Genomic DNA, 14816 nt, shown 5'->3' with positions numbered 1-14816 from the left:
TTGATTCTAAAAAAAATAAACAAATAAAAACCCCACACCAAAATTTTCACATGATTCAGAATAGACTATCACTATCTACCAGGAGATGACCGTGTAAAGCTCACTTGATAAGATATTTTGGTAGCTTACAAACTTAATATAATATTTTACAAGTGTCTAAATTTTATTTCAATACATATACATTCTTCCATGTATCCTTCCTGCTAAACATCATTGCATAACCATTCTTCATTTACCTGGAAAACCAATATAAAATTGCTCTTTAGTCTCTTGTTCTCCAACTTTGAAAAACAAAAGAAGAAAACACCCATAATTCTAACTAGAAATGATGGTGTATGTATCCTTATGTCTGTTTGTATGCATATATCTATCTACAAATGAATGAATCAATGGATGAATATGTATGTACAGTCAGAAAAACCTTCTCTAAAAAAATAAATATCTATTTTACTTAATACCATGTAGGTATAGGGTAATATATAAAATAGATAATCCATAAAGCACCACAAAATTCTGAGTTCCTTGAGATTTATGATATTTACTATATCTTAAAGCCATTGGAACCACAAGGCTGTCTGTAGTCCACACATGCAGTCAGTTTATAGAGCCTCTAGAATGTAGGCTTTGCAACTTTGTAATTGTTAAGGAAAATATCTATACCAGGGAACTACTGTTTTACACTCCTCTCTCTCTCTCTTTCTCTCTCTCTCTAAAGAAAGGTATATACATAGAAGACTTGAAGCTTGAAGGAAATTAAGTCAAATAATCAAGACAACAGATAGCATACAAGTTACAGAAAACACAAAATATGACCAATAACATTCAACTGTACAAGAGTATGGTACATTACCTTATCTTAGACATACAATCAATAGTGCAATATATATGAAACAGAAAAAAACATGTAAGCAAATAACTTAATTCCTAAGCTATTTCAATTGCACACTTATGAATATGTCAAATTTACCCTGAGATCCATTTTATTCCATGGTTGTTTTTGTAAATTAAGGCTGTATATTTTTGACTTCCTTACAGCCCGTACATAAGCTTCATGTCCTTGCCTGAAATAGATAAGCTAAAACAAAAAACATAAGGTATTAAACAGCTGCATTCTATTTAACAACTCTATATATCCCAATATATATTCTTACAAATGTCTTCTGTTTAAAACAAACATAATTATAATTTTAAAAATGTATGTCACCATCAAATAATGTTCATTCAGTACTCATACTTGCGTTGCCCTGCACTAATTACTGCATAATATAAATACTGTACACATACTCTTTTTCCCATTAGCTGCTTCACAAATTTCTGAAGAAAGGGACCAATGACAAATGTACACAAAATGGTTCATATTTTAAAGTACTATATTTCAAACAATAATTAACATTCTAAATATCAATGTTTTATATGTATATATATATATATACACACATACACATATGTGCAATTCTAACTACAGGCCACTTAAATAGAGTAATTTCCAAATAGATTAGAATTTTTATTTTGCAAAAAATTAACATCAGAGCTGGCATAGTATGGAAAGAAAATGAATTCATATAGTATTAGTTAATGTCTTTCACCTCCTTAGGAGAACATACAACACTATATTCATATTCTGATTTATAAGAAAAAATTTCTTACTCCCAATAATTTTAAAGTGGTAATAGAGATAATAAAATTAAAAAATGTAACATTTAAAAAATACTGATATTTAAAAAATACAGATACACTCTACCAATCAATGGTGTCTAAGTCAGAATTTTTCTAAAAATACAAGTAGAACACTAAAAAGGCTTAAATGCTAATATATAAATTAAAAGGTAAAATATCAATAATAAACATATTATCCAGATATCATTTATTATATATTTATTCCTGTACTCAATAAATAATGATTGGACATGTATATACAAGGCACTAGGTGCCCTGGTTAACGTATCAATATAAAAATCCTTTCACTCAAGGATATGGGCAGACGCAATGCCTGAGTGGCTCAGCGGTTGAGCGTCTGCCTTCCGCTCAGAGTGTGATTCCGGGATCTGGGATTGAGTTCTACTAGGGCTCCCTACTTGGAGCCTGCTTCTCCCTCTGCCTATGTCTCTGCCTCTCTCTGTGTGTGTGTGTGTGTCTCTCATGAATAAATAAATAAATAAAATATTTTTTCTCAAAAAGGATATGGGCAGACATGTAAATGTATGAGTATGATATAAGGCAGAATATACTAAGTATCATACAAGAAAAATAATTTAGGGGCAGCCCCGGTGGCTCAGCGGTTTAGCGCTGCCTACAGCCCGGGGCGTGATCCTGGAGACCCGGGATCGAGTCCCACATCAGGCTCCCTGCATGGAGCCTGCTTCTCCCTCTGCCTTTGTCTCTGCCTCTCTCTCTCTCTCCTCTCTGTGTATTCTCATGAATGAATAAATAAAATCTTTAAAAAAAAAGAAAAAAAAATAATTTAGGTGTGAAAGCTCAGGAGGAAAGAGTGTCAGGCAAATGGAAAGCAAGGATAATATCCAGGAGAAGTTGGTATTTAAGTTAGACTTTGAATAATGAGCATTTTCAAAGGCAGTAATCTGTGGGTATGGCCATCCAGGCAAAATACTGAGGGCGTAACATTCAAAGTAAAAAGTAATGTTGTCATTAAGAGTTGATTTTATAAAAATCATGTGTTTTATGAATTCTTTAAAAACATTATTTATGTATTTAATTGTCTGATTCACTTATATATCTACTCCATTACCTGTACAACTGTCATTACCTAATACACACTAGTCTTGAAGTATATAAGCATATGCTAAGTTTAGCAAAATAGATGTAAAGTGATTCCACCAAGATAAATATGGTCCTATAGAGAGTTGTTTCATCAGATCAAAGAATTTACAGATCCCTATACTGTTTTGTAAAGTGTTCTTTTTACAAAGAAGGAAGTATAATTGGCTTTTATAACACAGAGAAGACAGACTTAGATGAAATCACAGATGGAGTAATTCTTCCCAAATTAAAGAAAAAGATCTAAACAAAATAAATATAAGTAACACACCTGATGAAGAATTTAAAGCAACAGTCAAGGATACTCATGGCTTGAGAAAAGAACAGAAAACATCAGGGAGATACTACAGAGACAAAGGAGTTAAAAAACAATCAGATATGAAAAGAGCAATAAATAAGAGTAGAAACATACTTGATTCAGTGAACAGCAATTCGGAATAGACAAACGAATGCATTAGTTACCTAGAAGACAAAGTAGTGGTAAGTAATGAACCTGAACAAAAGAAAGAATTATGTAACATGAGAATAGATTTAAGGAATTTAATGACTTCATCAAATCTAATAACATGTGTATTATAAGAGTCAAAGAAGAAGAGAGATAAGAGGGTGCAGAAAATTATTTGAAGAAACAAAAGCTGAAACCTTCCCTTATCGGGGAAGGAAACAGACATTCAGATCCAGGAGGCAAAGAGACTCCATTCAAATTAAACAAAAGCAGGCCAACACCAAGACGTATTGTAATTTAGTCAAATAATCTTTGACAAAGCAGGAAAGAATATCCAATGGAGAAAAGAGACTCTTTAACAAATAGTGTTGGGAAAATTGGACAGCCACATGCAGAAGAATGAAACTGGACCACTTTCTTACACCATACACAAAAAAACAAATTTGAAATGGATGAAAAACTTAAATATGAAACAGGAATCCATCAAAAACCCTAGAGAAGAATATAAGTAGCAACCTCTTTGACCTTGGCCACAGCAACTTCTTGCTAGACATGTCTCCAGAGGCAATGGAAACAAAACCAAAAATGAACTATTGGGACATAATAAAGGTAAAAAGCTTCTGCACAGAAAAGAAAACAGTCAACAAAACCAAAAGAAACCTACAGAATGGGAGAAGATATTTGCAAATGTCTTATCAGATAAAGGGCTATGATCCAAAATCTATAAAGAACATATCAAAATAAACACCCAAAGAACAAATAATACAGTCAAGAAATGGGCAGAAGACATGAACAGATATTTCACCAAAGAAGACTTACAAAAATAAACAAGAGACACACGAAAAAAATGCTCAACATTACTCAGGATCAGGGAAATACAAATCAATACCACAATGAGATACACCTCACAACAGTCAGAATGGCTAAAATTAGGAAGTCAGGAAACAACAGATGTTGGGAAGAAAGGGGAATAAGGGAAACCCTTTTATGCTGCTTGTGGGAATGCAAGCTGGTACAATCACTCTGGAAAACAGTATGGAAGTTCATCAAAACATTAAAAATAGAGCTATCCTAGGACCCAGAAACTGCATTACTATGAATTTACCCAAAGGATACAAACATAGTGATCAAGGGGATACCTATGCCCCAATGTTTATAGCAGCAATGTACACAATAGCCAAACTATGGAAAAAGCCCAGATTTCCATAGACAGAGAAAGTGAAATATTACCATTTGCAATGATATGGATAGAACTAGAAGGTATGCTAAGCAAAATAAGTCAATTGGAGACAATTATCGTATGATTTCACTCATATGTGGAATTCAAGAAACAAAACAGATGAATGTAGGGGAAACGAAGGAAAAATAAAACAAATTCAGAGTATAAGAAACTGCTAACTAGAGGAAACAAACTGAGGGCTTCTGGAGATGAGGCGAGTCAGGGAATGAGGTAACTGGGTGATGTGTACCAAGAAGGGCACTTGAAGTAATGATCACTGGGTGTTTTATGCAACTGATGAATCACTAAACTTTACCTCTGAAACTGATAAAACACTATATGTTAATTAACTGAATTTAAATAAGAAAGACATATTATAATTAAATGTCCAAAATTTGGTGATAAAAGAAAGTCTGAATAGCAGAAAGAGAAAATAAGTCCTTAAAGCACAAGAGAAAACACATAAGGCAGCTGCAGATTTCTCAACAGAAACTTGGCCAGCAGGAAAGGAGCAGCATGATATATTCAAAGTGCTAAGTGGGGAAAATCAGCAGTCAAGAATACCCTATTGAGCAAGGGTATCATTCAGAATAGAAGGAAAGATGAAGAGTTTCCTAGAAAAACAAAAACTGAAGATCATGACCACAAAATCAGACCTGCCATGAAATATTAAAGGGGACCCTTTGATGGGAAAGGAGTGACTAAAAGTGACAAAGATCAGAAAGGATCAGAGGAAATCTCCAGAAACAAGGACAAAACAAGTAATAAAATGGCAATAAGTACATATCTATCTATAATTACTCTGAATGTAAATGGACAAAATACTCCAATGAAAAGACATAGAGTGTCAGAATGGATAAAAACACAAGTCTTTTCTATGTGCTGCCTATGTAAGATTCATTTTAGAGTCAAAGATACCTGAAGATCGAAAACAAGCAGATGAGGAAACATTTATCATTCAAATACAGGTCAAGAGAAAGCAGCAGTAGCTATATCAGAAAAAGTAGACATTATAAAGAAAGAATGTAACAAGAAATGAAAAGGGCACTATAGCATAATAAAGGGGGCAATCAAGCAGGAACATTTAAAAATTGTAAATAACTACATATCCAAAATGCAAATACTCAAATATATAAAGCAGTTACTAACAAACATAAAGGCTACTTGGTAATAATATATTAGTAGGGAATTTTATCACCCCATTTATATGAACAGGTAGATCAAATAAACAGAAAATCAACAAGGAAACAATGGCTTTGAATGACACTTATCCAGATGGACTTTACAGAAATATTCAGAACATTCTATGCTACAACAATAGAATACACATTGTTTTCAAGTGTACATGGAACATTCTCCAGAATAGATCATATATTATGTCAGAAAACAAGCCTCAAAAATACAAAAAAATTGAAGTCATACCATGTACCTTTTCTGACTATAAAACTATGAAATTAGAAGTCAACCACAAGACAAAAAAACTAGAACAACAACAAATGCATGGAGGTTAAACAAAATGATATTAAACAATGAATGGAACAACCAGGAAATGAAAGAAAAAATTAAAAAAATACATGGGAACAAATGAAAATGAAAACACAACAGTCCAAGATGTTTGGAATGTAGCAAAAGCAGTCTGATGATCAAAGTATATAAGCTATATGGGCTTACCTCAAAAAAGCAAGAAAAATCTCAAAGAAACAACCTAACCTTCCACCTAAAGGATCAAGAAAACTGAAGTTTAAAGCCAGAAGAAGGAAGGCAATAATAAAGATTACAGAAAAAGTAAATGATAAAGAAATTAAAAATGGGGATGCTCAGCGGTTTAGCACCGCCTTCAGCCCAGGGCCTGATCCTGGAGACTTGGGATCCAGTCCCATGTTGGGCTCCCTGCATGGAGCCTGCTTCTCCCTCTGCCTGTGTCCCTGCCTCTCTCTCTCTCTGTGTCTCTCATGAAAAAATAAATAAAATCTTTAAAAAAAAGAAACTAAAAAAAAAATTACAAGATGAATGAAACCAGGAGCAGTTTCTTTGAAAAAAATTAACAAAATTTATAAAACTCTATCCAGAGTTAACAAAAACAAAAGAGAAAGGATCCAAATAAATAAAATCACAAATGAGAGCAGAGAAATAACAACACCACAGAGATGTAAACATTATAAGAGAACACTATGAAAAACGATATGCCAATAAACTGGACAACCTAGAAGAAAGGGATAAATTCCTAGAAACATATAACCTACCAAAACTGAAACAGGAAGAAATAGAAGACTTCAACACAAAAATAACCAGCAAAGAAATGAATCATTTGTGAAAAATCTCCCAACATACAAAAGTCTAGGACCAGAAGGCTTCACAGATGAATTCTACCATTTAAGGAAGAGTAAATACGTATATTTCCTCAAATATTCCAAAGAGTAGAAAAGGAAGGAAAACATCAAAATTCATTCTATGAGGCCTGCATTATCCTGATACCGAAACCAGATAAAGACACCAGTAAAAAGAAATGCAGTCCAATATCCCGGATAAACATAGATCAAATATACTCATTAAAATACTTCCAACAAAACATTCAAAAATAATTCACGAATATCAAGTAGGATTTATTCCTGGGTTTCAAAGGTGGTTCAATATTTGCAAATCACGTAATTAATCTTATTAATGAGAGAAAGGATAAAAACCATATAATTTCATTTTTGTCTGTTTCAAGCTATCATTTAAATTCTAGTTAGTTAACTTATAGTGTAATATTGGTTTAATGAGTAGAATTTAGTGATTCATCACTTACATGTATCAGTAATACATGGATGGTATCAGTGTGCTCACAAGAAGTGCCCTCCCTAATACCCATAACCCATTTAGCTCATCCACTCTCCACCTCTCCTCTAGTAACCCAGTTTGTTCTCTATATTTAACAGTCTCTTATGGTTTGCTTCCCCCTCTTTTTTTGTCCTTTCCCTATGTTCATCTGTTTTGTTTCTTAAATTCCACATGAGTGGAATCATATGGTATTTGTATTTATATGATTGATTTATTTTGCTGAGCATAAATACTCTAGCTCCATCCACATTGTTGCAAATGGTCAGATATCATTCCCTTTGATGGCTGGGTAATGCTACATTGTATATATATGCCACTTCTTTATCCATTCATCAATCAAAGGCCATTTGGTCTCATTCCATGATTAGGCTATTGTTGATAAATGAAACATCGGAGTGCAGGTGCTCCTTTGAATCAGTAATTCTGTATCTTTTGGATAAATACCTAGTACTGAATTGCTGGGTCTTAGGGTAGTTCTATTTTTAACTTGTTGAGGAACCCCCAAACTGTTATCCAGAGTGGCTATACCAATTTGCATACCCATCAACACTGCAGTATTCCTCTTTCTCCACATCTTCTCCAACATCTGTTGGAGTTGTTTGTGTTGTTAATTTTAGCCATTGTGACAGGTGAGAGGTAGTATCTCATCATGGTTTTTGATTTATACTTCACTGATCATGACATCTTGAGCATTTTATCATGTGCATGGATGTTAGACATCTGAAGATTCTCTTTGGAAAAATGTCTATTCATGTCTTCTGCCCATTTCTAAACAGGATTATTTGTTTTTTGGGTGTGGAGTTTTATTAGTTCTTTATATATTATGGATACTAACCCTTTATCAGATATGTCATTTGCAAATATCTTCTCCCATTCCAAAGGCTGCCTTTTAGTTTTGTTGTTTCCTTTGCTGTACAGAAGCTTTTTATCTTTATGAAGCCTCAATAGTTCATTTTTTGCTTTACTTTCCCTTGCCTCCTGAAACATGTCTAGTAAGAAGTTGCTATAGCCAATGTCAAAATGGTTTCTCCACGGTTCTCCACTATGGTTTTGATGGATTCCTGTCTGACATTTAGGTCTTTCATCCATTTTGAATTTAGCTTCTTATATGGTGTGCGAAAGTGTACCAGTTTCATACTTCTGAATGTTGTTGTCCAGTTTTTCCAACACCATGAGTTGAAGAGACTGTCTTTTTTCCATTGGATATTCTTTCCTACTTTGTCAAAGATTAGTTGACTATCTAGTTACGGGTGCATTTCTTGGTTCTCTACTATGTTCCACTGATGTATGTGTCTGTTTTTCTGCCAGTCACATACTGTCTTTTTTTTTAATAAATTTATTTTTTGTTGGTGTTCAATTTACCAACTGTCTTGATTGCTACAGCTTTGTAATAGAGCTTGAAGTCTGGAACTGTGATGCCTCCAGCTTTGCTTTTCTTTTTCAAGACTGCTTTGGCTATTCAGGGTCTTTTGTGTTCCACACAAGTTTTAGGATAGTTTGTTCTAGCTCAGTTAAAAATGCTGGTGGAATTTTGATAGGGATTGCATTAAATGTGCAGATTGCTTAGGGTAGTATAGACATTTTAACAATATGTTTTTCCAATCCATGAACATAGAACATTTTTCAATTTCTTTGTGTCCTCTTCAATTTCTTTCATAATTATTCTAGTTTCCAGAGTACAGATCTTTTACGTCTGTGGATAGGTTGTTTATTCATAGGTCTCTTTTGGCTTTTGGTACAACTGGAAATGGGATGGATTCCTTGATTTATTTTTGTTGCTTCATTTCTGGTGTATATAAATGCAAAATATTTTTGTACACTGATTTTGTATTCTTCAAGTTTACTGATTTTGTGTATCAGTTCTAGGAACTTCTTGGTGGGGTCTCTTGGGATTTCTACAGGGCATCAGGATATTTGCAAAGAGTAAAACTTAATTCTTCCTCACTGAGTTGGATGCTTTTTATTACTTTTTTCTTTCCTGTGGATAGGACTTTCAGGTATGTTAAATTACAGTGGTGAAAATGAACATCCCTGTCTTCTTGATGTAGAGGAAACTCTCTGTTTCTCCCCAATGAAGATGATATTAGCTATGGGTCTTTCATATACAGACTTTATTATGTGGAGGTATGTTCCCTCTATCCCTACTTTGTTGAGGTCATTTTATTCCCAAGAATGAATGCTGTACTTTGTCATATGCTTTTTTGCATCTATTGAGAAAATGAAATGGTTCTTGATCTTTCTTTTATTAATGTGGTGTTATCATGTTGATATATTTGCAAATACTGAATTACCCTTGTAACCCAGGAATGAATCCCATGACTGGTGAATCATTCTTTTAAGTACTGTTAGATTCAATTTGCTAGGACCTTCTTTAGAATTTTTGCATCCATATGCATCAGGGATACAAGCTTATAATTCTCACTTTTAATGGGGTCTTTTTATTTTTTTATTTTTTATTTTTGAGAGAGAGAGAGAGAGAGAGAGAGAGAGAGAGAGAGAGAATGAACAGTGGAAGGAGCAGAGGAAGAGGGATAAGCACACTCCATATTGAGTGTGGAGCCCAACATAGAAATCAATTCCATGGCCCTGAAATCATGATCTCAACCAAAACGAAGAGTTGGTGCTTAACTGACTTAGCTGCCCAGGTACCCCTATAGTGGGGTTGTTGTCTGATTTTGGTATCAAGGTAAGCCTGGTATCATAGAATGACTCTGGAAATTTTCCTTCCATTTTTTCCAAGAGTTTGGTGAATATAGGTATTAACTCTTTTTTAAATGTTTGGTAGACTTCCTCTGTGAAGCCATCTGGCCCTGGACTTTTGTTTGTTGGGAGATTTGTGACTACTGATTTAATTTTTTGGTGATTTTTCATATCTTCAAGTTTTCTATTTCTTCCTGTTTCAATTTCGGTAGTTTATGCATTTTTAGGAATTTATCCATTTCTTCCATATTGCCCAACTTCTGGCATAATTTTTCATAACATTTTCATAAGTTTTTATATTTCTGTGGTGTTAGTTGTGATTTCCCCTCTTTCATTCATGATTTTATTTATTTGGGTCCTTTATCTCTCTCTCTCTTCTCTCTCTCTCTCTCTCTCTCTCTTTATTTTTAAATAAATCTAGCTAGAGGTTTTTCAATTTCTTTCTTTTTTAAAGATTTTATTTATTTATTCATGAGAGACAGAGAGAGAGAGAGAGAGAGAGGCAGAGACACAGGCAGAGGGAGAAGTAGGCTCCATGCAGAGAACCTGACGTGGGACTCGATCCCGGGTCTCCAGGATCCTGCCCTGGGCTGAAGGCGGTGCTAAACCACTGGGCCACCAGGGCTGCCCAGGTTTTTTAATTTCATTAATTCTTTTGAAGAATCAGTTCCTAGTTTCACTGATTTGTTTTATTGGTTTTGTTTCTTCTTTTTTTAAAGATTTTATTTATTTATTTATTCATGAGAGACACACACAGAGAGAGAGAGGCAGGCAGAGACACAGGCAGAGGGCTCCATGCTGGGAGCCCGACGTGGGATTCGATCCTGGGCCGAAGGCAGCGCTAAACCGCTGAGCCACCCGGGCTGCCCTTTTTCTTTGTTCTATATCTTTTATTTCTGCTCTAATCTTTATTATTTCTCTTCTTCTGCCGGCTTTAGGCTTTATTTGCTGTACCACTTCTAGGTCCTTTAAATGTAAGGTTAGGTTGTGTATTTGAGACTTTGCTTGCTTCTTGAAGTAGGCTTGTTTTGTATATACTTCCCTCTTGTGACTGCTTTTGCTGCATGCCAAAAGTTTGGGATTATTGTGTTTTCATCTTCATTTGTTTCCATGTATTTATTTCTTCTTTAATTTCATGGTTAACCAAATTCATTTTTTTAGTACGATGTTCTTTTATACCCATGTATGTGTGGTCTGTCCAAATTTCTTCTTGTGGCTGACTTCATGTTTCATAGGATCATGGTCAGAAACTATGCATGGTACGATCTCAGTCCTTTTGTATTTGTTGAGGCCTGATTTGTAACCCCATATGTGATCTATCCCAGAGAACATTCCATGTGCTTTCAAAAAGAATGTGTATTCTGGTGCTTTAGGATGAAATATCCTGAATATATCTGTTATATCTATCTCATTCAGTCTATCATTCAAAGCCATTGTTTCCCTGTTGATTTTCTGCTTAGGTTATCTGTTCATTGCCATAAGTGGGGTGTTAAAGTCTCATAATACATTTGTATTATTATCACTGAGTTTTTATGTTTGTTCTTAACCCATTTATATACTTGGGTGCTACCAAGTTGGCAGCATAAATATTCAAATGTATATTAGGGCTTTTTGTTGGATAGATCACTTTATTATGATATAGTGCCCTTCTTCATCTCTTGTTACATTATCTTTGGTTCAAAATCTAGTTTGTTTGATGTATGTATGGTTATTCCAGAATTTTTGAAATCTATAAGCATGATAGATGGCTCTCCATCCCTTCACTTTTAGTCTGTATGTGTCTTTAGGTCTAAAGTGAGCCTATTGTAGGCAGCACATAGATGGATCTTATGTTTTGATTCATTCAGATACATTATGTCTTTTAACTGAAGTAGTTAGTTGATTTACATTCAGAGTGATTATTAATAGCTATAAATTTAGTGCCATTACCTATGTTACCTTGTTGTTTCTGGAGATTTTCTCTGTTTCTGTCTAGTCTTTCTTGCCTTTGGATTTACTTTCCCACTCAAAGTGTTTTTCCTATTTCTTGAGCTACTGTAGTGGTCACAAACTCCTTTAGTTTTTGTTTGTTTGGGAAACTCTTTATGTCTCCTTTTATTCTGAAGGAAGGCCTTATTGGATCAGGTATTATGGCTGAATGGGGAAAATATGAAAATATATCATGGTACTCTCTTCTGGCCTGCCATGATTCCGTTGACAAGTCTTCTGGTAACATGATTTGTCTTCCCTTGTAAATTAGGAATTTCTTTTCCTTTGCTGATCTCAGGATGTCTTCCTTATCTCTGTATTTTGCATATTTTACTACGATATGTCTTCATATTGGTCTGCTTTTGTTGATTTTGGTGGGAATTCCATCTCCTAGATTTCAATCTTTGTTTCCTTCCCCAGATTAAGTGTTCAGCTATAATTTGCTCAAATAAACCTGCCACCTTTTCCCTCCCTTCTTCTGGGACCCCTATAATATGAATGTTATTATGCTTTATGGAGTCACTGAGTTCCCGAAGTCTACAGTCATGATCCAATATTTTCCTTTCATTGTTATTTTCAGCTTCATTATTTTCAATTATTTTATTTTCTATATCACTTATTTGTTCTTCTCCCATCCTCATCATTATATCCAATTTGTTTCACATCTCAGTTATAGCATTTTTTTATTTCAGCCTGACTAGTTTTAGCTCTTTTATCTCTACAGTAATAGACTCCCCATTATCTTCTACGGTTTTCTTAAGACCTCAAACTATAAAAATCCTAGAAGAGAACAGAGGCACTAATTTCTTTGATATTGGGTATAGTAACTTCTTTCTACATATGTCTTCTGAGTCAAGGGAAACATGCAAAGATAAACTGTTGGGACCACATCAGAATGAAATATTTCTATGAGCAAAGGAAATAATCAACAAAACTAAAAGGCAACCAATGGAATGAGAAAAGATATTTGCAAATAACCTATCTGATAAAGGGTTAATATCCAAAATATATGAAGTTATAAAACTCAACACCCAAAAATCAAATAATTCAATTCATAAATGGGCACAAGACATGAATAGATACTTTTCGAAAGAATATACACAGATCTTCAATACACATGTGAAAAGATACTCAACATCACTAATCATCGGGGAAGTGCTAATCAAAATTTTATAATATTAAAAGGTAATTGCAAAGTAATTCTTCATTTATAAGACTGCTTGATCACTATGTCTAGTATAAAATATTAAAACAGGCAAATTTAGAAACATTTGGTGAAATTTTTATTGGTCCCATGACTTTTAGATCCATTTGCAAAGTATTGCCCCTTCTTTTGTTATAAAGACAATATCATATTCCTATTATTAGTCTTGAAAACTGTAAGCATTTAATCACTCAGAAATGAATGATTATTCAGTATATCAGAGAGTATGCAAGCCAATTTTAGTTAAATATTACAATGTTACTATAATTTTCATAAGGAAATAAAAATTTTCTCACAAGATAGAATTTAAATCTATTTTTAACTGACCAGTGATAAATATGGCAATGTTATTCAATCATAGGCTCAGTAGGAAGTACCTGCCCATAAAATGACATTCTTCTAATCACTGAAAGGGGCAATTGTCCTCTAATGTATTTTCTATCAGGTCGAGCATGGGCTTTTTTAAAAGATTATTAGGACTTGAATTAGGATCAAAATAACACTTAATTTTACTAAGCAGCAATTAAGCTAAAAATAAAGACAATTATTTTCATGACTTCATAAGCCAACCAATTTATTTCAATATTCTCTGAGCATCTAAGATATTGAAGAATCTGTGCTAAGTACTACAAATGAAACCACTTAAAAGCATAAATTTGAACAGAAATCAAAATGGCTATAATAATGTATCTAGATTTTAAAGTAACCTTCTACCTCTTCTCTGCAAACCTTTCCTCCTCCTTTCTTAGCCTTTTGTTTCAGGAACTTGTTACCACTCTAAAGACATGACAAAAGTAGTGGTAGGAAGTAGACAATTCCTATCAAAACCACCTCGATTCTGTATTTCCCTATAACAACCCCTAACTCCTTCATCCAGGAGACTTGTAATTTTTGAAGACCGTACCCTGTTGTAGCCTCCTTTGCCTGGGAAGGCAATAAAGGCATTGTTCCTCTTTAACCAAACTCTTTCTTTGTATTATATGTTGTATCTGAAGCATGGAGGTAGGTTTTTGATAAAACAAACAATAAAAAAATTAGTAAGATTCCGTCACTGTCCACAAGAATACATAATGGAGGAGTGCAGTTAAGACAATGTACATATAACTATAATAGAATTGAGAATATAAATGCCCTAAGACTGATTAAAATGAGTGCTCTTGAGGTTCCAAGAGAAAAAGTTATAATAGGTAACAATTACCTCATCTCCCATCTGTGGGACAAATGGGGAACGTCGTGGTATGGTATCCAAAATCCACTGAGGGGCAAACCATTCTTCATTGGGTTCACCTGCCATAGAAATCAGTCCTCCTTTCTAAAATATAGTTCACAAATATACAAGCCATAAATATATGACAGTAGTATGAAAAATAACAGAATGTTAAAAAAAATCAGTTTATAATAAAACCTAAAATATACAAATTTAAAAATTTTTCATTTATCAATTATATACAATTTTAAAACAAAAAGATAATCTAGTGAGTTCTTTAATATGTTGCTTAATTTTGGCTGACAGATAATAATATGACATTATATACTATGTAAGAACCACATAGTTTCACATCCCTAGAATACCATGTGAATTTGAGTATAAGTAACACAGGATCTTTTTGACAGTAAAATTGTAACAATCAAGAAGACAATTCTATCTACTAAAGCAACAGGATACAGAATATGTACAAAATAAT

General features: G+C 33.8%; 1 protein-coding gene across 6 annotated transcripts in view; it reads right to left on the bottom strand.

Annotated features, from left to right (window-relative positions):
* BRWD3 (bromodomain and WD repeat domain containing 3) overlaps window positions 1-14816 on the bottom strand; it is a 196070-nt gene that overhangs the window by 34934 nt on the left and 146320 nt on the right. For all 6 annotated transcript variants that reach the window (XM_072817333.1, XM_072817334.1, XM_072817336.1 and 3 more), the window contains 2 exons: window positions 14330-14443; window positions 968-1075 (listed from right to left, as the gene is read on the bottom strand). In XM_072817333.1, the coding sequence (XP_072673434.1) occupies window positions 968-1075; window positions 14330-14443 (222 nt within the window). The remainder of the gene's footprint in view (window positions 1-967; window positions 1076-14329; window positions 14444-14816) is intronic.

Source organism: Canis lupus, chromosome X (genome assembly GCF_048164855.1).
Source record: "Canis lupus baileyi chromosome X, mCanLup2.hap1, whole genome shotgun sequence".
NCBI lineage: Eukaryota > Metazoa > Chordata > Mammalia > Carnivora > Canidae > Canis > Canis lupus.
Note: the sequence above shows the minus strand (reverse complement) of the source record. Positions and strands in the feature narration are given on the sequence as shown.